This window comes from Mastigoproctus giganteus, chromosome 13 (genome assembly GCF_048544385.1).
Source record: "Mastigoproctus giganteus isolate SK-2022 chromosome 13, ASM4854438v1, whole genome shotgun sequence".
NCBI classification, from domain to species: Eukaryota; Metazoa; Arthropoda; class Arachnida; order Uropygi; family Thelyphonidae; genus Mastigoproctus; species Mastigoproctus giganteus.
In genome coordinates this window covers 41,841,875-41,865,234 of record NC_143587.1, presented here as the reverse complement: position 1 = coordinate 41,865,234, position 23,360 = coordinate 41,841,875, and the positions used below count along the sequence as shown (strand labels likewise).

At 36.9% G+C, this 23,360-nt stretch overlaps 1 protein-coding gene across 1 annotated transcript in view; it reads right to left on the bottom strand.

Moving 5' to 3' along the window:
• The window catches only part of LOC150075986 (ribitol-5-phosphate transferase FKTN-like), a 64,989-nt gene that overhangs the window by 22,330 nt on the left and 19,299 nt on the right, over positions 1-23,360 (bottom strand). The window contains exons 2-3 of the mRNA XM_090387571.1: positions 7,426-7,662; positions 4,913-5,181 (exon numbers count right to left, since the gene is read on the bottom strand). Coding sequence (XP_090243697.1) covers positions 4,913-5,181; positions 7,426-7,662 — 506 coding nt within the window. The remainder of the gene's footprint in view (positions 1-4,912; positions 5,182-7,425; positions 7,663-23,360) is intronic.

Sequence of the window (23,360 nt, the reverse complement as noted above, 5' to 3'; positions counted from 1 at the left end):
TCAGCTTATTTTGTTAAAGACAAGACTAACATTGCTCATACATATAAAACTATATACAACATAGCAGAATAATTTAATTGAATAATGTACATTTAATTTTACATACTCAAGGATCATTTGGCATATTCAAAACTTTCTTCATTTACTCCTTTGCAGTCCAATGTTGTGGCTGCCACAACTTTGTAAAACTCTGCTTCCTGTCTGATGCTGTGGCAGCCATGACCGTTAGTGCTGCCAATTTTAAAATTGGTTTTTCTGCTGTGCTAGCATAATTAATGTACTGTTATATATTTAATAAAACAATCTTAAAAACTAGACTGATATTTACATTCAACTGTTAATAGTAGGCAGCAGTTGTTTTTCTTCATTTTAGAAGTCACAAAATATTTTATATTCTGTGTTAGAAGTGAAGTATTTAGCCATGGCATCAACATCTAGTAAAGCTTTTCTGATGAAGAAATTGTTGGAACTTTCTGATTCAGAATTTGAACGAACTGAAGATGTTTTTTGGTATTAACATGGGACTAGATGAAAAAACTACTACACAAGAACATTGGTCTGAAGGCTTTAAATGGATTGAGTAAGTGCAATTCTAATGGTATTCTTCCTCTGGCTACACACATCAGGGGGTCCATAAATTCAAACTGAGGAACAATAGATGTGTAGAAATTTGCATTCAGCCAGAGAGTAACTGATCGTTGGAACAAACTACCATTTAGTGTTTTGTGGAAGCAGACAGTGTGAGTAAATTTAAGGAAGAATTAGACATGTTATTAGAGGGGATAGACTGAGGTGGGCAATGTTTTTTTTTTTTTTTTTTGTTGATATTGTATAAATCTTGCTTCATTCCATCATTAATTCAGTATTGAAGGTGCTGAGTGAGGAAATTGCTACTAAGGTCCAATGCCTATATGCGAAGTATTGGGGGTAGTGTTAGACTTTGTTTATTCACTGATTGATTTTACACTAGTATCCAACAAGCAGAACTTAATGAACTAAATATATAACCTTGAGGCACTGTTATGGAAAAACAAAAAGGGATTTACATTTACCATCAAAGATCAACACAAAGAAAATTGAAAAGCACAGGATTATTGGTTCTTGAAAACAGGATAAATACAAAAGAAAAGTACTTATGATTTCTATATTACTGAAACTGAAGTAACAACTAGACTGATATTGTTTCTTTCTCCCTCTCTTTACTTATCAGGAAAAGTAAAAAGAGGGAGAAAACCCTGTCACTATTTGTGATTACATAATGGGTGCTGTAGACAGAAGTAACAGATGAATGAAATGGTAAAGTTTGTTTGCAACTTTTAGAAGTCTTAGTTGTGAACAGCTTCATCTCAATTAAAAGGTACCAGATCCATTTCAAAAGAACCTTCATCACAAGAAGTTTTGAAAGAATTTGCTTGTTTGGCTAGTAGGAGATGCCCAAAATAAGAACAGTCTTTCTAGAAAGAGGCTATCAAGTTCAAATGCAGAAGACAAATTGAATGCTTAATTTCATTTTGCGAGAAAAGATGAAAATCCAAATAACAAGAAACAATGTACAATATGTATAAGTGTTAGAAACAGAAAAAAAGAAAGTCTGGTATTGCAAGACATGTTCCAGAAAATATGGACTGTGTGATTTTGAAAGTTTCAAACCCAGTTGTCTGGAGGACTACTTATTTGTTCCATCATTCCTCGAGCTGTACTACACCGCTATCCTTGTTATTTGGTTTCATTATTATGTGTATTGTGTGTTAATATTCTGTAATGGCATCCCCGGTTGTAGAATTCCTTCTCATATTAGAGAGTCTCTTTGTAATAGGTAAAGGTTTTTTATTGAAATCTGTCCACTGTGCTACAAGAGGCAGGGGTTTAAATTTAAAAAAAAAAATTTTTTTTTTTTTTAAATTTTAAAAAAATTTGCTTGTAGTCATTGAAGAGAACTGTTACTCGTACTTGTGATTCAATTAGTTTACTTAAAATTGCTATTTATTACTATCCTCCAATTACTAGTGTCATTTATAACTAATTTAAACACTCAAGTAAATTTAACATTTTCCTTCAGTTATCACAAAATCATTCAGCTCCCTGTTAAACTTTGATATGCTTCTGGCATCCTCCATCCCTAGACAATTCCTATTGTGTGAATGTACATACAAAATTTCCATTCTGTATCTACATTCTGAGCAGGATCATTAACAGTAAAAACAATTCATATCTAGTGGACTATTATGATTCATCCCTTTCTTTCTAGTGTGTAGAAAAGTAAAGAAGTCTGTCGCTTTTCTTTGCATTTTTAGCATTAGCTGAGGCATATGATGTGAGAAAGCAAGCTTATAGCATCAGCCAAAAAAAAAAAAAAACACCTTCCCATTTCACCTATCCAGTCACTCCAAATGTTTGTCTAGTTCAGTCTTAATTTTATTTAAGCTGTCAACTTCCACAACAACAGATAGAAGTCTGTTCTAGCAATTAACTACCCAATGGCTAAATAAAGGCAAACTCTGCACATCTATTCTACAACTGTCTTTTCTCAATTTGAAAATATGTCCCTACCCCCAGTTCTTAATCTGAGCAAGCGGAAGTATCCCATCAGCATTGAGCCTGCTCAAACCATTCAAGACCTTATACACCTCAATCAGATCACCTTGCAGAACTTAAGCCTTTCTTGATAAGAGTACCCCCTTCTTCCTCTCACCAAACTTGTTGCCCTTCTTTGTACTTATTCTAGCAACTTTACATCCTTCTTAAAATGGCCTCCAGACCTGTATGCAGTACTCAAGGTGTGACCTTGAGTACTGCGTACAGTCTGGAGGCCTCATTTGACAGTGACTTCTCATAATCTGCCTCAGCTTGCCTCTAACCTCCTTTGTGACTTGACTACAGACTAGTTTATATCTATTGTAGGCATCTGAATTACCTATTAATTTATATGCATCCCATGCATTTTCATTCTCTATCACAAGTCTCATCAGTTCATCTGACATCAATTTAGGTCTATTCTTGAACAGCATTTCTTAATTGGAAAAATAAGAGTATCTTACGATTACTTCCATTTAGAATTTGCTGTTGGCAACTGCATCAATTGGTCCCACAGCATAAAATTAAATTGTTGTCAACTTTAAAAAAGCAAAAACGTTTTCCTTGCCTCTGACAGTAGTTTGATTTTTAAGTAAATCCTACATCAATACATGTGATCACTGCCACCTAGTGGTCTTTTATCAGCAGAATGGAATGCATGAACGGTTGCTGCAGACAATCACATCAAGTCTCTCTCTCAAATAGAAAAAAATAATCCAATAAACTCACAAAAGTTTTGCTACCATGGGAGTGGCTAACCCGCAAGGTCCAGTGAATATCTGAAGTTCAAGTCAATCATAAGACATTCTGATTTACTGGCTCAATCTACATGTCTATACACCTGGTCATACTCATCACAGTCGTTAGATCTATAACACTCCTACTTTAATTTTTGTTTTCCTAGTACTTATGGTACACCAAACTGACTCAACATTGCACTAGTCATCCATATCCACTGGATACACTGCCTTATATTTTATGTGCTTCTTAACTAAGAGCATAACTCCTAAGCCCGCATCCTGTTTGTCCTTTCCGTAAACATTGTATTCTCCATATTCAAATTGTGAATCCCTCATATCCGAGTGACATGTTTATAAGAATATTTTTGAGTTTCTTTCATTTGCAATTTCAAAGCAGGATAAAGTTTGGTGTATGGGCACTTTTAATATAGTTAAAATTCAGCCTATAATATCAAACTATAATAAGCAAACTGTAGAAACAGTTGCAGGTTTTTAGTATTTTTAAACTCCCCCCACCACACAAGAAATATGCAAGATTTGGCTTTATTTATTCAAGTGTTCTCAACAGCTAGTTTACACTATTCTGTTCTCCGGTTTTTGAGTCAAACTGTTGCCATATCGGTAGTGAATGGACTTATTACAGAATATTTTTATGTGCCAAAAAGTTTTCTCAGGAGCAAGGAAAGGTTTATGAAATAAATTTCACTAGAGTTCATTAGAGTATACTAATTTAACTTAGATTTCCCCTGCCTATGTATATTAATATTTCCCTTGCTAACTTTCCTTGATTGATCTGTTATGTTGTTCCAATGGAGTTTGCAATTTTTACACAGGTCTTATAAGCGGGTTAGCTCTGATGAAAATTAGTTTCTGTAACATGACAGAATTTTGTGGAGGCCAAAGTCCAGGCATTATCTGATTTTATGCACGTTTGTTCTGCTAAGGGTTGAATAATTTTTCTCAGAACCAAGTGTGTTTATTTCTTTTTAGTTTAGATGAGTGAATTAACTTTGTCATAAAACCAGAAAGTAATTCTGTAATTGATTTTAGTGTTCTTTGTTCATTAGTTGATCAGTTTAAAGAGCACTGATTTCATGTTTTGTTTTACAGAAAGTCTAGTTTCCTTTTGATCATAAGAACAACTTTCCTCCAGAGAGGAGCAATACAAACAACATGATTGAATGCATGATAGGATAACTACATTTAAACCACTGAACAAGTGAGGAACTTCACACAATTTAGCTAAATGGTCCCTCTTTAGTGTTTTAGATTAGGAATGAATTCGGATTAGTGATATGGGACCACAGCCAACAGAATGACAGGGAAAGGGAACCCTAGACTTTTACTCAAGTTATGTTTAAAATTCTGACTAAGCCAAACGTGTTTCACTCATGGCTTTGCAAAAGTTTGCATTTTTCCTGCATAGGACATCAATGAGAACACAAACTCCTTGTAGCTATGCACCAAAATACAAATAGGATAACAGATTTTTGCACTACCATTATTATATTTAATCTATTATTTAAGATAAGATTGATGCACTTGGTTTTAATAAAATTATTTAACTAAAGATGCTTACAATTAGCTTGTTCACCCACCTTTCAAAAGCTGCAGGGTGTGTTCCAAGAAGTAAAAACTCTGTAGAAATCCAAGACATGTTTTGTGGAAAAGATTCCACTTTACCAATCCATAAATAATTATTCCTCTGAATGAAAACTATAAAGTGCATTATGCGATTCTGTTTAACACAGAAATAATGTGTTTTAATAATTGCTGTCCTGGTTTTACTAGGATCCCAGTGCAACAAACGAGGATCTTCTGTCTCCATACTGTATGACAATGTGCAGTGGTTTTTCATTTGTAATATCTGAAAATGAGGGTATAATAAGTAAACTGAAAAATCAAAAATGTTAAATAAAAATTTAATATATAGTTTATTTACCACTGGCCTATTTTATGATTATATATTATTTTAAACTTATCTCCTCATGCAATGAAATTTATTACAAGCCAAAGAAATGAGTATTAACAGAAGCAATATAGTAGTATTAGTATTGGCCGCATGGTGCAAGAAAGCCTATGGCTTATGCTGGTGAATGTTTTTTTAGTAAACTAAAAACTTGTATAAATTTAACTGCTTGTCATCTCTTGCAGAAAATGCATTTTTCCTCTGTTTTACATCTTTGATATTGCTTCTCCTTAGTTTATAATGAAAAAGTCAAATGAAAGATGGCCAAAAGTAAAAAAAAACAAAAAACAAAAAAAAAAAACTTAGTTATTTTAAAATACTTTCCAAAGGCAATTTGTGCCATCAGCTATCAGAGGCAAAACCATAAATTCTGGGCTCTTTCCCCTCAGTTGTCAAATGGCCCCAAAATGATCTTTAGCAACCATACTAAACAAAACATTTGGTCTCCTGACACCCCCCCCCCCCACACACACACACAGTGGCAGACCTGACAGTGTGGTAATTTTGTTGCTGGTGTGTCAATCCCATTGTGCCACAACCAGCCTATTTATAGTGTCTAAAAGACTTTTGCAGTTGCAGCATTTTATTTGTTACTCCATTCTTGACTTTGTTTTAAATTCTTTAAACAATTAAGTTGCAAGACAACAGAACTGGACTGCATGGACTTTGCATTACTGTGAAGAATTACTTTCCCTGCTCCCCTCTATGCCAAGAAATTCTTATGTAATGACTTTATGCAAATACATTCCTAGGCATATCTGTGCCAGAGACAAATTCCTAGAATGTCACCATACACATTTGTATTGCCAATACACATTTGTATTGTGTATTGGCACCTCAATACACAATACAAATGTGTATTGAGGTGCCAATTCACATTAGCCTGTACATATGCCCCCCCTCAAGCTGTGTCCACAATAATTATTCTACTCATCTACATCTAGTTACACCTTTGTGAAAATCTCAAACAGTAACTGCCGTTCCTTAAATCCAACTTTTGATTAAACTCAGTAACTGGGTCTCTTGATGCAATATGGACAAGCTTCCTTATTCTGCAAGTTCACTAGATCCGGTGAACATGCACACATTGGATATGGTGGAATATTCCCTGATATCTACTGTTGCCCAGCTCGCAGTACTAATGTAAGAAGCATGGCTTAATTTTGGAAGCAATTTGGTTGCTTGTATCATGTACACAGAGGCCATACTTCATACTGATGTGCAGTGCATTTTTGCAAGTAAATACTGCTGAACTGATACACAAACTTAATAATTTCTTGTCCACACTAATATCTGCCACTCCATGTATTCCGAGCTGAAAGCATGTCCTCCTTTTAGGCAAGACAATTTAAATGAGCAATATAATATTACTGACTTGCAGATAAAGCATCTCTAAATTGTAGTGTTGATAAAAATGATAGTGTTGGTCATCACACAATGCATTTTTAAAATTTACAATATTAAATTGTCCCTGTGCAAATATTATGTACAAAATACAAATAAAATTACTATATAATTATGAATGTGAAATTTATTTTATAGTGAATATATCTTGATTAACTAGGTAAAAAAGAATCAACAAAAATTCTCATCAAATCACAAAAATGGTTTAACTTAACCAATTTGGTTGTGAAATTGATTTTTTCCTTTTAAAATAACACATTCGTAATTTTTTTTAAAAATTATGAATATGTTATTTTAAAAGTCAGTAAAGTATAATTCTTTGTAAAAATATAAAATATTCAAATATTGACCTACTACAAGCATTTAAAAAGGGTATGGGTCAGAACCTCACTACACTTAGGAGTTTGATCCATGCTTCCTAAAGCAGTTGCAAATTGGTGGTGCACAGTTCTGCTACAACCACAGCTTTGCCTATTATGCCAAATGGAATGTTGTCTAGACAGGGTATTGAAAATGTCTCTGGCATTTCCAGACCTGTTTTTCATCTGTTACACTGCTATCAAAGTACAAACCAATTAAGCAATCTTCCCATTTTGTACAAGTTACTTCTATTCAATGCCAATTGTTGTTAGTCTTGGAGTAAATAATGGATTTTCTTGGATATTTATATAATACTGGTCAACAAAATAAGGCTATTTCTTGTTTATAAAAATTCAATGGACAAAAGGAAGTATTTACCTTATCAAGAACTGAGATATCCTCTTCCATTATACCAACAGTTGTAATATTGGTAAATCCCATGTTTCTTGTCACATTAAAATGTCTTTTTAAAAGCAGCTGCTTTTGTTTAGCACTTAAAGATAACATCAATACTGTTGGTTCAATGCAAAATACACTTGTTCCCCGATCTTCCATGTAATTAAGTAAACTAGCCCATGCTTCTGCAAAGGGAATGTTCCATTTCCTGATTAATTCCTGCAAAAGAAAAAGAAAAGAAAGAATAGCTAAATAAAATGATTTTATTGGATCATTTTTGGTACAAAAATAAGAAATTTTTAGAAGCCCTTAAAGCGCACACACACACATATATAAAAATATATATATATAAAAATAAAAAAAAAAAAAAAATATATATATATATATATATATATATATATATATATATATATATAAAAATAAAAATAAGAGAGAGAGAGAGAGAGAGAGAGAGAGAGAGAGAGAGAGAGAAGGAACATAATATTTCAATAACTTATAAACCCACCACAGAGATTTAGTTATTACTAAGATTTTGATGTAATGTATTTAAGTTCTAAAAATTTCCTTTAAAATCTCAATGTGGTACAATGAAAACAGAGTACAGCTATCAGGTGGTTGTTGCTGGAACAAGCTGTCACCCATTGCTGTGGAAGTGGATAGTTTGACTAAATTGAAGGAAGAACTAGACAAACTATTGGAGGGGATGGATAGGCAAAATGTTTTTTTTTTTTGGCTGATGCTGTATAAGCTTTTAATTTAACTGCTTACTGCACATGAATAATATTTAAAGTGGGAATGCCAGTTATATGCTATCATCTGTGATGTGCTCTTTATTAATATAAGTATTGTATTATTGTATTTTTACCCTTTTATTTCAGGTCAGTTTCAATTGTGTTCCACTCTGCTAATCTTGATGTTTCAATGTGGAAAAATATGCATTTTATGTCTGTCAACATATATGCCACACTAAAACCTAATCATACACTGCATGTGGCAACTTTGCTTTTTTTTTTTTTTTTTTTGTCATAAGTTAGCAAGACTGTCTGTCTTTTTTTTTTGGCTGATGCTGTATAAGCTTTTAATTTAATATTATTGTATTGTGAATTTTATGATATGCAATGCATCATTAAAACTAATGAAAGTTAGAAGTTCAAGGTGTGTTTGTTTCAATTGCGGTCTCCAGGGTTTCCCCTATATGCCGCTGTAGCATCTGAAAAGGTGAAGGCCGGCAAGTGAAAAGGTGAAGGCTGAAAAGGTGAAGTTGCCAGTGCCAACACTCAACAAGAAGTATGTGTCTTGTTATGTTGAGTGTTGGCACTGGCAACTTTGCACTGTAATGAAAGTTACAGTGCATAATACGTTTTATATGTACAAGTTGCTATATGCTTTGTTTGTTTGTTATTTAGTTTTTAGGAGCATTAGCAACTAAGGCCATATTGCTCCGGGGATATGCGGTGGTCATTCCCTGACCTTTCTGCATCCTCCGTATTTGGTGGTCACAGGCTCGAACCCGGGTCTAATCAAGAAGCATGTGCTACGGCACTGCTGCTCCTGCCCACCTGGCTATGGAGGCGCCTGCTATATGCAAAGCACTGTCAAATATATATCAATTACCTTTATCTTTTAGCCCCTGCAATTTAATATAACAATGCATTGCCATTTGAGTTATGATAAGATCACACCAGTTACACTTAACAGAGCCTAAATAACTTTAACAAGACATTTATTAGTTACTGGAAAGACAGTGCAATATCCATGGGGGGGAGTGTTCGCAGTTGGCTTTGGGGGGGGTCCTTTCTTTTATTTCGACCATTCAAAAATGTTTTGAAATCCCTTCTGTCACGGTCCAGGCTCAGGTGGTAGATGACTTTCATCAACCGGTGAAATACCACCGCTTTGCTTATTGGAGGCTTGAAGTGGTGAAACCCATGTTTAGTCTCTAGACTCTAGAGCAAAGTTTCCGGCATCCCCCCTCCCCCCATACTTCTCCTTCAACCCATGCATGGTTGTAAGTACTATAGGTTTTGATACCTTTCGTGTTTGGGGTTTTCATAAAAAAAAAAAAAAAAAAAAAAAACTGTCGCATTTTGGGCAACAGATAACCCTCAAGTTATGCAAGAGGTCCTGCTGCATTCTCCAAAAGTGAATGTCATGTAAATTTGCGGCCACATTCATGATTGGGCCATATTTTTTTGAACAGGTAACATCGACTGTACCCAGCACCTGTTCCGTCACTGGACAGTGATACAGTATTATGAAATGTTGGCAAATTTCGCAATACCAGAACTGCAACAACATGGGTACCTTCAGGATACCATATTCATGCAAGATGGTGCACCACCCCGCATCCGTTGTATCCAAAGGTTGCTAAGGCAACACTTTACAGACGAACGGGTCATCAGCCATTGTTTCCAGATATCTTGGCCACCCCGATCACCAGACCTCACCTCATGCAACTTCTGGTTGTGGGGATTTTTGAAGAACCAAGTGTATTGGGAAGGATGTCAAACTCTGGCAGATCTGAAGAACAGCATTAGACGTCATGTGCTGGCTATTACAGTTGACATGTTATGTTCTGCTGTAGAAAACTGTTCTTCGAATGGAAACTGTTATTGACCAAAATGGAGGACACATTGAACAAGCAGACTGGGCTAGCCAGGTGGGTAAAGTGCCTGCCTGCCTGGCAACCCAAAGGTCACGGGTTAGAATCCCACCTGGGGCTTGGATCAAAGTACTTCAAAAACCTTGGGAGGTGCATTATGGCCACAGAAGCTGATGCGCCAACTGCCAAAAAATAAACAAAAAAAAAAACCAACATTGAACAATTGTAGCGCTGTTCAAGTGATTTCTATTGCCACAGCGCCATATAGTGACAAATTTTGTAACTTTTTTTTTTCCCCCAATAAATGGCGAGCGCATCCTTTGTTGTACCTGTTGTCCAAATTTCTCTTCAGTACGATCCTTAGAACTCGCTCCAGAGCCCTCTACATAGGGATACTTTAACAACCCTATATATGTGTGTGTGTGTGTGTGTTATTAAATATTAATATCAAAAAGCTACTGGCAAAACTGTTGAGCGAAAATAATAAAATTAAACAATGATTAATCAACAGGGAGGGAGAAGAAAAGGTGAGACTAAAAATTGTAGCAAAAATCTCCAAATAATTTAGAAAATCCAATTCAAAATAATAAATCAATTTTAAAATTTAGAGCCAATTACATAAGAATTTAACGGCGCACCCTTCGTAAGGTGCCGTGAAATATCACAAATAGACTAAAATTACGTGAAATATCACAAATAGAGACTAAAGTAACTACAATAAAATAAAACCAAAATAACAAAAATAGACTGACCATTATGCCCCATATCAACAGAGGCCCACAAGGCCAATAATGGTCAGTGAATCGCTGCATTTCAATCGCTAGACAAATCGCCGAACCTATCGAAGAATCAGTCCGCCATACGATCCCTCGATCGAACCGCCAATGCAGAGGATCTGAATAGCGTTATACAAAGGGTACTAGGAAAGTTTTGCAATACAGCTTTGTTTATTTAATTTTTTCAAAGTAATTTCCTCTACATTCAATACACCTCTCCTCCTCCGAAACCAATCTTTAAACCAGTTCTGCCAAGTTTCACTATGGAGTAAAGCACACTCGTTGTCCCAAGCCCGTAGAAGGTCCTCATCACTGGAAAACCGCCTCCCATTTAGCTTCATTTTCACATGCGGGAACAGTGCAAAGTCGCAGGGAGCAAGGTCTGGACTGTAGGGTCAAATGTCGTGGTCAAATATTCGGTGCAGGCTTTGGCGCTGTGAGCTGCAGCATTATCGTGATGGAGGTGCCAGGTGTCCATTCTTGACTTTGGCCGCAGGTTCTTCATAGATTCAATGACTTTAGGCAGGCATTGTTCAGTATACCACTTAGCTGTGACTGTCTTCTGCGTGTCCGAAACGACACGTTCCACAATTCCACTCGATTTGAAAAATACAGCTATCATTTTCTTCTTTACAGATCGGGATTTTCTGACAATTACGGGTGTGTCGTCATCATCAAAGACCCAAACTTTGTTTTGAGCCTTGGTCGGCAGATCGTAATAGTACAGCCAAGTCTCGTCACCTGTCACGATGTTGTTCACATACCGAGATTGTTCCTTATCAAATTTTTTAACATATCCCGGCACCAAGTCACACGTCGTGTCATCTGCTCTTCAGTCAGTTGATGCGGCAGCCAGAGAGAACAAAGTTTCTTCACGTGCAAATGATCTTGCAGAATCGAACGAATTGCTGGTGCAATTAGGCCCAAAGTATCCTCTATCTGTTGGTAGGTCACTCGCCTGTTTTCGTCAAGCATTTTCCTCACAGCAGTAACGTTTTCCTCCGTAACTGACGTCCGTGGCCTTCCCGGCCTCTCAGAATCCTCCAGAGTGAAATTTCCCCTTTGGAATTCTCTATACCACCTGAATATCGTTGTACGATGTGGACAATCATCATCTAGTGCAAGAGTCATTTCTTCTAAGCACTGGTCTATGGTTAAGCCACGCACGAAATTATACCGCAAAACTGTCCTTATCTCATTTCGTGACCACGATGCCATCGCAAGCACTTTACACTCTCACTACTAATGAATAACTGAGCCCATCGACTTGGCGCGGCGCCTACTATGCACGTATGAACATGTCTCAACATGCAGCTTCCTGTGATTCATTGTTGCGTCATATTGCAAAACTTTCCTAGTACCCTTTGTATATATATATATATATATATATAGATATATATATATGTGTTATTTGATAGGCCACTGAAATCTCAGGAAACTAAATTCAACTACTGGGTACCTGGTCTGCCTTCACGGAGCTGATTGCGGGCATTGTGCCTCAACAGGGGTCCAGCGGCTAAATGGCCAGAAGAACAACGATACATAACACTACACTTACAAAATCCATACACTTAAATCTCTGGCCTTCCCAGCGAACTAGTACACTCACAATGAAAGCAATGCGGAGATGTGGGAAACCCGTGGTGCGTTTGACACAAAATACACTACACTTTCTATGCCCACAAGGGAAGCATAGGGTCCCAGCGGCCAAGAAGCCAGAGAAGCAACAGGACCTAACACAATACTATGCACAAACAACATACCACACACTTCTAGCATTTACAGAGTTCTGTATACTACAAGAGTACTGATAGCGCAAATGTGGGTAACCACCGATAGCGCCTTACCCTAAATACTACGCCACTATGACCACAAGGGATTACTGTCTATAATGAACAGTATTACTGAAATTAAAAAAAAGGTTTTGCCTGAACTACGTATTTATTATTTTGAAATTTATTCACAATATAAATAAATTGTATTCACATTTTATTCAACGTATTTTCTCACGTTTTAACCTAATACCTCTTTACTTAGTAAGGATTTCATTCTCATTGTAGAATAGTTTCATTCATTCTCATCATCTGCCTTTCCCCGCCAGATGATGCATGTTACAAATTTATTACGTGTAGCCACACAGTTCGTGTGGGCCTTTCATCAACGGGAGATGGTGAACTTAAGCATGGTGCCGAGGAGTCTCTCAGAAGATCTTGATATGCCACTGGGAGTATAAATTCTCCCTGCATGGTCGATATGACTTGCCATCCATTCCGCAATATCGATCTCACTTGAGACAGTGCACGTTCGTGTTTCTCTCTTATTTGGTTTATTCTTACATTTCGCTTGATAATTATACATTAACTTTAATTCTATAAAGGACTACTCATTATTTGATGCACTGTAGAAAGAAAATTGAAAGGGTACTGTAACAAAACTTCAGGCGGACGCAATGCAAGAACGGGTTCAAAATACGGCTTAATATATCCAACAAGTGAAAAATAAAATCAAGAGTATTACATTTAATTTTGAAAAGAACATCAGAAGACTTTAAGGGTTAAAAAAAACATCATTTGTAGCTTTCTAGTGAAATTACTAAATAAGGAATTTCACCTAATCTTAGATGGTGAATTCACCATCACCTTCTAATTAAAAAACAAATAAAATATATATTTTATTCAGCTTATAAAAAACCAAAATCATTTCTGCTTCTTTTTCTTTTACCTCCATGTAACAGATATCCACTCATTCGTATTTTCCCGATGATAGAATATCTGCTTCTTTTTTTGAAATGAAGCTGATCATAAGGCGCACCCATGTTTTAGAACAAATTCTGGGGGGGGAGGGGGGGGGCAAAACAAAAATTATATATGAGTAATTTAAAACACCAACAAATAAATGTATACTAAACAAAGCTTTTAGTCATTTTGTAATACCAATAACGCACCATCGCTACTTTCGCACTCGTCATTATTGAACTTTTACTTTCTCCAGAGGCACTCCCTTCATAGCGGTAAAATATACTGCTGATTCCGAATTTATTAAAAATTTTGGCAATGTCTCGTTTTATTTACTCACACAAATATTTCAACAATTGACAAACCTGAGATATCGTTGTTCGCTTCATTCTTTCTGTTGGTATTAAATCGTGTTTGGTACCTTCATCTAGAGAGTGAAAGGGGTGGGGGGGGGGTGCGCTGGAGGCGAAGCAGGGGCCCTGACATGGGAAGAGGGTCTCAAACGTTTCTTAAATGGTTACAACATAGTTACAGAAGGGGACCCAAAAACCATCATTGCACTCAGATCCGTGGATTCTATTGCACGGTCCTACCACCATCCAATTGGTCCACGCCTCACACAAGATCAGCAAGTGATTTTGTCTTTGACCCTTCCCCTCATATTTTGGGAAAGAGAAGGATAAATTACTTGAAACGAAATACTTCGAAGAGTTTGTTATTTGAGATGTCCAATGGTTAGAGTTGGCTAATACATCCTGTAATTACATCTAACTCCATGTTTAATTCTTTCTGAATTAAGCACGGAGTTTAGAAGATTTCCTGGACATTTTGATAATACTGTCTCTAGCCACGGAAAGAGAAATATTACTGCGAGCACCTAATATATCTTCCAGCCATATGATTCAGGGCATTTAGGCAACATTTTCAACAAAATCAAAGAAAAGGAAAATTGCATCTTATGGTCCGAAAAATAATAAACAAGCAGCATAGTCAGAGATCGATAGGAAAATTTAAGAGATTCTAACCCTCGTCACGATAATAAAACAAAAGCAGTTATAGCAGGAATAAAAAAGGTGTCTCAAGGTCACTCATTTAGCTTCCCACTCTAAACTAACGTTACTCTAGAAACTAAATATGAGAACGACGACGAATTTTCAATGTTTGGTTGGCACCATTCTGATTACAGAAACGTGGCTATTAATTTTTAACAACAGTCCCAATACTTTCAAAAGTATTTAAAATATTCAAGGGACCTTACCAAATTTCATGTCGGTAGGTTAGCCCATTTTTGCAAGTAGCTGGCCGACGCTACAAAAATATGCTGCCCGTATTATAAATTCATATCTCCCCTTGGTTTGTGTCAAAATCATTAGCATTAGATGCAAGAAAGCAAGCTTATGCAGCATCAGCCAAAAAAAAAAAAAAAAAAAAAAAAAAACCACTTCCACTTCACCCCTCTGTTCGTTCAAAATACCTGTCCAGCTGAGCCTTAACTTATTTAGGCTATCAACCTCCACTACAAGGGATGGAAGTCTGTTCCACCAACCAACCACCCGCTGGCTAAAAGCAAATTTCCACACGTCTATCCTACATCTGTCTTTCCTCAATTTGAATTTATGCCCTCTCAGGTGATTTTTCTGAGCTATAGGAAGAATCCCATCAGCATTGAGCATGCTTAAACCATTCAAGACTTTATACACCTCTATCAGATCACCTCGCTGGTGCCTAGTCTCCAGACACTGTAATTTGCAAAACTTAAGCCTTTCTTCGTAAGAGCACCCCTTTGTTCCATTCACTAATCTCGTTGCCCTTCTCTGTACTCGTTCCAGCAGCTCTACATCCTTCTTGAAATGAGGCCTCCAGACCTGTATACAGTACTCTAGGTGTGGCCTGACCATTGCCTTATACAATGGAATAATCACCTCCTTATCCCTGCTGGAAAAATTCCTGTATATCATTGACAATACTCCATGAGCTACTCTTGCAGCCCATCTGCACTGCTCAGAGAACTTCATATCTGCCTGCACAACCACCCCCAAGTCCCTTTCATTCTCTACCACTGTCAGTGTAGTACCACAGAGTTGATACGTTGCTCTGGGGTTGCTGTTTCCCATGTGTAGTACTTTACATTTATCAATGTTAAACTTCATTTGCTACCTCTCGACCCATCTGCTCAACCTTTCCAGATCCTGTTGCAGCAGCATAGTGTCAGTAGTGTCCTTGACAACCCTGCCAACCTTTGTATCGTCTGCAAACTTGGACATTAAGCTTGATATACCATCATCAATATCATTTATAAATACAGAAAACAATAATGGACCCAACACTGAGCCCTGAGGGACTCCACTAATAACATCAGTCCACGATGAGCAGTGTCCATTGGTTACCACTCTGTCTTCTTCCCCTCAACCACCCCTTTATCAATAGCAGCAATTTGCCTCCAATGTCACACTGCTCCAATTTGTGTAGCAGTCTTCCACGTGCAACAGTATCAAAAGCCTTTCTAAGATCCAAGTATATAATATCAAAGTTATTCCCTGCATCCAGATCTTTTGTGACTGCATCATAGTATCCAATCAAATTGGTCAGGCAAGACTTCCCCTTAACAAAACCATGCTGTGTCTGAGCTATAACTGAAGCCTTGTCTAAATGATCCTGCAGTGCTTCTTTAACTAGTGCCTCCATTAATTTTCCTGGAACAGAAGTTAAGCTCACAGGTCTATAATTACTTGTGTCAGCCTTTGATCCTCCTTTGTGAATTGGGGTCACATTTGCACATTTCCAGTCTATGGGTACCTCCCCTGAGTCCAAGGAAGCTCTCATAATTATGGCTAAGGGTTTGCTTACTTCCTTTGCTGCCTCCTTTAATATAACTGGATAGATCCCACCCACCCCGGGTGCCTTTCTTGTGTTTGTCTTCAACAGTTTCTCCTCCACTTTACTCCCAGTTATTTCAAGATTCTGTAGCTTACTGCTAGAATTGAATACACCTCTGGCATTCCCATCGCTGAATAACTCTTCATGTGTGAATGTCGATGCAAAATATTCATTTAGTTTGTTAGCTACCTGAGCAGGATCATCAACAGTTGACCCATCAATATCAAGTGGACCAATCTGATTCATCCCCTTCCTTCTAGAGTTTACATAAGTAAAGGACTCTTTGCTGTTTTTCTTTGCATCCCTTGCCAAGGATTTCTCGTAATCTGCCTTCGCCTGCCTAACCTCCTTTGTAACTTGGTTGCATATCAACTTGTATCTATCATAGGCTTCTGTGTCATGTGTTAATTTGTAAGTATCCCATGCATTTTTCTTCTCTGCCATCAGTTGCCTACACTGTAAAAATACATTACAACAAAATCACCCATTTTTCCAACAATTCCATTTACAGAACCATTATTTTAGGAAGTTATTTTCACGTCCTTACCCCCGCCCTTTTTGATTTTATATTACAGCAATTCACTCAAGTTTTACTACATAATACTTTTTTCATGGCAACAAAATTACACGAGAATGATCACACTAACACTGCAGGTAGTCAGTGTTTGCGACAAATCGATATCATTCTAAATGTTGTTTACTACAAGAAATTCGCGAGTCCTGATATAACCAATTCATTTAAATTTCGATCGATTTAGAGTAAATTGACTTTCGAATTAGGTGGTGCATACAACTGACTTATAGACATACGATAGTGCCTTCATCTGTTTCACCATATCAGTATGCATATGGCATTCTAACTGAACGAAGTTTGGCAAAATATGGTACTGGAGATCCTCAACAGAAACTTATTCCGTTCCAAACTGAATGATTTGGACTACCACTTTATACGAAGTTCACAATATGATAAAAAAAAAAAAAAATGCGTTGAAAAAACTATTTCAACTCAGGTTAATGAACAGTTTCCTAAAACAGCGTCTCACCGTGTTGGATTTTCACTCAAGCCTCTGGGAAAGGTGTTGTCCTCCCAAGTAACTGTCAGTATTCGGGCTTAAGTTCGTTAGAAATGATTACATTTGTACGCGTAAACAAGAGGGGTATTCAAGGGTGGGCAGAGGGACATATGCCCCTTCTTAACCAAAAATTTGAAATAAAAGAAAAAGAACGCAAGAGGAATTCTACAAAAAAAAAAAAAAAAACCTCAAAACCTGGTCACCGCGTCAAACATCACTTTCAAAGATATTTCCTAATACAGTGTACAGTCAGTCCTCGTATAACACGTGTTTACACTACACGATTTATAAATAGGGGAACGATATCTTATATAACACAAACCGAATTCGCTTATGCACGATTCGCCTTTGTGTTTACAAGAAATGGCAGTCGAATGCAGAATCACACCAGCCGAACACAACACGATAGGAATGAAGAGAAGATTCTGAAAATGTATTTGTTTTTTATATCAGTGAAGGGAAAACACATTTCACCATAATAACGTAAAATTCCAGCTATCGGTATAATCGCAAATGCAATTAGATCGAGTTTACTACCAGTTTATAACAGATTCCACTAGCAGAAACGCAACTGAAAATTGTTTTTATTGTTTTATGGTAGTAACCCCTAGAAATGTGCTTTAGTAAAATGTGAGGTGTTAATAGTGTATCTCTGCCTTTACGGTGTTGTTTATTCGCGCGCAGCTTTATGTGTATCAAGCGTGCCTCCTCGTTTTGTAATTGTGCTTTATTCCCTAAAAATGAGCAAAATACTTAAAAGGTGTGAAAAGGAAGGGTCCTGGTGAAGACACTGCAGATTCAGAGAGAAAAAGAAAAAAGAAATCGATAAACAGAGGCGGACGGGGTAAAAAATTCTTACCCGGGAAAATTTATAGTGGCCTCATACTATGGTTATGGCCAAAATCACACCGGCCCACCAGGGTTTCCCCGGTAAGGGGAAATCGATATTTCTCTATCGATAGAGGCCAGTCAGCCTCTATTGATAGAGAAAAAATATGAAATTGTGAAACGCTTTGAGCGAAATGAAAGACCATGTGATATTGCACGTGCTACAGACCTAAATGAGGCAACAACGAGAATTACAAAGAATGCAGAGAAAATAAAAACAACTTTCATAGCAGGAACAACTCAAAGTTGTAATTAAAATCCATCAAATTAAGACACAAAGAACTGGAAGAGATGGAACGGCTGTCATCTGTTTGGATAGAAAATCAAACAAAAAAGTTTGCTTACGATAGAAGCAAAAGCATTAGCAATGTTTTATTACGTAATAAAATACGTAAGTATTTCATTACGATTATTTATTGTGTTTGGTAATGTTTTGATTACAAATGTGTTCAATCTTGGGTGGTCGGCGCCTAACCCTATTTTAACCATAGGACCTGTTGTTTATATTGCACGAGGGTTTCTAGGAACACAACTATCGTGCTATACGAGGACTGACTGTATATACTTTTCTTTGATTTTAAAATCAGCGAAATACTGAGGGTATTTGCGGCTTTTTTTTTTAGCAAGACCCTCAAGCCTGTTTAATAAATCAAAGTTGAATATTTTTTTCAAAATCAGTCAATTTTAGGAGTTGAGTAAATTTTATTTGAAAGAATAATACCGTTTAATTTCTGCGATTTTTTTTTTTTTTTTTTAATATTTTATTGAAAATAACCGATACAATCTTTTACATTTTATTAAGAATACTTGTGCTGACTCGAAATGAAATGGTATTCAACCGCACACCATAAACGCGTGGAAACCTATTAACTACGTGTACAACTCCATAAACATACAGAGAAACGAATCCAATAAAAAAAAAAAAAACTTACGCGACCATTAAACATTTAAATTCTGCAATTATTTTAAAATAACTTTATATTTTATTAAGAAATAGTAAAGAGAAAACAATATGCGGCTATGGTCATTCACTAGGCCTATCAACTCCATGTAGGGGTTCACATCTGGTGAGTATGGGCTTGGCACACCCAGCTGGATATCATCATTCTTCTCTTTCTTGGTGATTTCCTTCTATCTGACACACAGACGTGCACGCGCGCACACACACACACACACACACACACACACACACACACACACACACACAGGGTAACTCAAATTTTTTTTTGGCTGGTGCAGCATAAGCCTCAGGCTTCCTTGCACCATATGGCTAATAATAATAATGTTCACACTGTGGAGTGAGTGACCTTGAGCCGTCCTTTACTTTTCTCCTTATTATAGTAAAATGAGTGAATAATGCACAGACCCCTATCAATGCTTTTAAGCGCCCAGATCTAGAGGCCTATAAATGCACCACTGCAAGTCTCACGATACAGTTTAATTATGGTCCTAAACAAAATTTGGAAATCATTTCAATGTGCTCAGTAATGAATTAAGTTAGATCAGGTCATGGTCGTTTTTCTCCTTTCCCCCACCCCCGAGTATTAACTGAAAAGAGAATATAAAGTAAAGATTAATGGATGGGGGAAGTACTATTCTAAGTTAGTGAGATTTTAATGCAAAATCGGAGTATCTGGAGGAAATCTTATGATTACAGCTTGAAATAATCATTGCCAAGAAAGGAAAGTCCCAAATGGGCAATTAACTATTCAAAAACCCCGCCCTTGCTACATCACTTATTAATTACTGATAATCGTAACGTCTAATTACACCTACTGCAGGATTTATGTTGTAGCTATCCTATAGTGATCCTCCCACCGCTTCAGTGATTTCACCTTTAACTTCTGAAGGTTGCTATCTAAGCAGTTGTCTGCCATCTTTTATTGGACAAGGATCCCTTCGATTGGCACCTCTTCTTCCTGTACCAAAATGCTTCAAGCGTGTCCGCGTAATTAGTATTGACGATCTGATGTGCCCAGCCGAGACAGCTCAAGCCACGTAATTGGCGATGAATAAATTACTTCCACTAAGGACGAATGTACAATCTACGAAAGGTAGTCCATATTTGAAGTTATTTCATGAACTAATATTAAGCATTCGTTCTCTGCTTTTGACCAGTGCCCTTGGCTTTGTTATTAATTCCTTTCAAGAAGACAATGAAGATGCCGTCCCCCCTTCTTCGTTCCTCTACGCTAAGCTGGAGTTTTGCCAGTTAAAAAACAAAAAAAAAAAAAAAAACTTTCCTGTTCTGTCATACATCGCTTCCTGCTGCCGTGTTTGCGTGTTCAGAAACACGTCATATGCCCCTTCCTAAGCACGCTACTCTTTCGGTAAATTGCGAGCCAAAAGGAACGCCAGTCGACCTGTCTAGGAGGCTTTTTTATGCAGCTAGATCCAGTCTCGTTCTCCCACCCCATCAACGTTAAAATGTCGTCCCTGCGAACAAATTTAGTCACCTTAACTCGGTTTTGAGTTGCTTTAAGGGCGGAATTCGCGGATTCTATTTTGAGATTTAATTTCGCCGTTCAGTTTGTCATACAGAGTTAAAAAAAAAAAAAAAAAAAAAAAAAAAAACACCCTTTTGGCCTTTAAATTAAGAAACAATCTGCGCAACATTCTCAAAGATATGGAGAACAACAGATATTCACCTCGGCGCATTATTAGTTGGAACACCATGTTAATACTTCTGCGTAGTTGTAATTGGTGGACATCGTCACTACTATGAACAAATGTTCAAATTTTAATTACTTGGATTCAGCCTTATACATTGCAACAGGTACCATAGGTACAGATGCATAAATATTGATTGTATAGATTGTTATTTGGTTTTTAGGAGCATTAGCAACTAAGGCCATATTGCTCCGGGGATATGCGGTGGTCATTCCTTGACCTTTCCGCTTCCTCCGTATTTAGTGGTCACGGGCTCGAACCCTGGTCTAATCAAGAAGCGTGTGCTAGGCACTGCTGCTAATGCCCACGGAGGCGCCATGCATAAATATAATATACATCAAATAATATGAACAAAAAATATATTAATGTACGAACATCTAATTATGCAAAAAACACGTATTATTAATAATAAAATATAAGAATAATATCTCCTTAGCACATGGGTCATGTGAAACCACACCGGAGATTTATTGTAACCTAAGGCACCCTGAAGCGTCTAAGTGGAAACTGTTACCTCTTACTTTGAGTTCTCTAGGCGTTATCATCAGCCTAGAATTTATATGGGCCAATTTATATGCCAATATTCAGGGTTTTGTGCATTTTGAGGGTGCTTCTTCGGAAGTCCACACGTCACCTTGATTGGTTGATCGTTTAGTTTTAGTGGCATCAACGACTTAGATCATATTGCGCCATTGTAGTCAGTACAAATGTGGGTTCATGGGTCTTACGCCCTCCGCTTGAGATGGTTAAAAGTCCCAATTTGAAGTGGAGTTTAGAAAATTCTGCAATCTAAGACAGGAACGAACCTAGCCTTATCCAAAACGAAGGTCAAGTGGCACAAGTTACTATACTGTCACGTAGGACGTGTTACCTTGAATGCCCAAGTCATCCTAGGGCATGTCACAAGTTTTTGGTTGATTACACCGATGAGCTCCTGTTTAATCGCTTACATTGCTGTGAGCCACCATGAAAAGACACCACAAAATTGGTTAGCGTTTTTTGTGACAGTGCAACATCAAGATTAAAATCACTGAAGCAGCAGAGGATTCGCGAAACGTATGATTTCTTGCTAGCTATAAATAGATTCTAAAAATTTAGACAGGTGAAATGCTTTCGGTTCCAGTATTCAGATAAAAAAAAAAAAAAAAACCGCAAACCCTTCTGCCCATTGGTTTAAATAAAATAATCTTAGAATGGTAAAATAACAAAAACAGCGAAAAGAGAAAGCCCCTTATTATACTGTATATCTTAATTTCTAACTTTGGATCTTATTTTAACCCATTCCGTGTGTCTCTGACGATAAGAAACAGTGACTTATCCAAACGTTGGCAAACTGTATTTCTATTGAGGTGTATTCAATTTAATCGTGACATAAAACAAACAAACAAACACAAAAATCTTTATCCATCGCTTCATTTTAGTTCATTACATAATCAAATTTATTATGTAGAATCGTGAAGTGTTTTAAATTTAATGGCATTATTCTACCCCCCTCTCCAGAAATTTTTTTAACAATATAAATTATGCAAAAACTCTAAATTGAGTTTGTATGAAATATTACTTAAAGTCTAATAACCAAACTCTCAGGCAGAATGCCAGGAATGTGGCCTACTTGCACATTTAATAACGGCTATCACATACTATAAAATTCCAGCGAAATATGAGGAAGGGTCCAATAAAACTGCATTTTTTTTTTTTAAGTTTGAATTAGGTCTTTGGTAAACATCACTATTATATGATATGCGGAAATACATTAACAACTGAAGTTTTAGCAGAAATACAAAGGCTACCAACCCCGAGTTTACTCTTAAGTTAATTAATTGAAGTACAGAGGTGCCTTTCTTAATATAGCAGGGGGGAACAAAGGGCGGCTCAAGGTCGCCTACTTATCTTCCCAATCTATATTAACGCGTGGAAGAGAAGGCCTAGTTGGTCACTTTGAGCCCCCTATTGTTTTCCCCTACTGCAAGTAGTACTAAGGATTTAAGTACACATCAGTCTATGGAGAAGGAAGTTCTCGGCTTGACTCCAGGCGTCAATATTCCTTTATACAAATTAATTATTTCCAACAGTTTCCTTTATATGGTATTATTTTATTTATTCATTAGGATTTTCACATTTCAGGGTTTATCACTTGCCATTTTAGTAAGGACCTATTCCTACAGTGGTTTCCGACCTTGGTATTTTACTGAACTTTTCTCATCTGTGTGCGTTCCACTGCAGTTGACCACTCGGCTATGTCAGGCCTATAACTGTTCCAGAAATTGTTAATAAGTTATCTAAAGGCATTCCAACG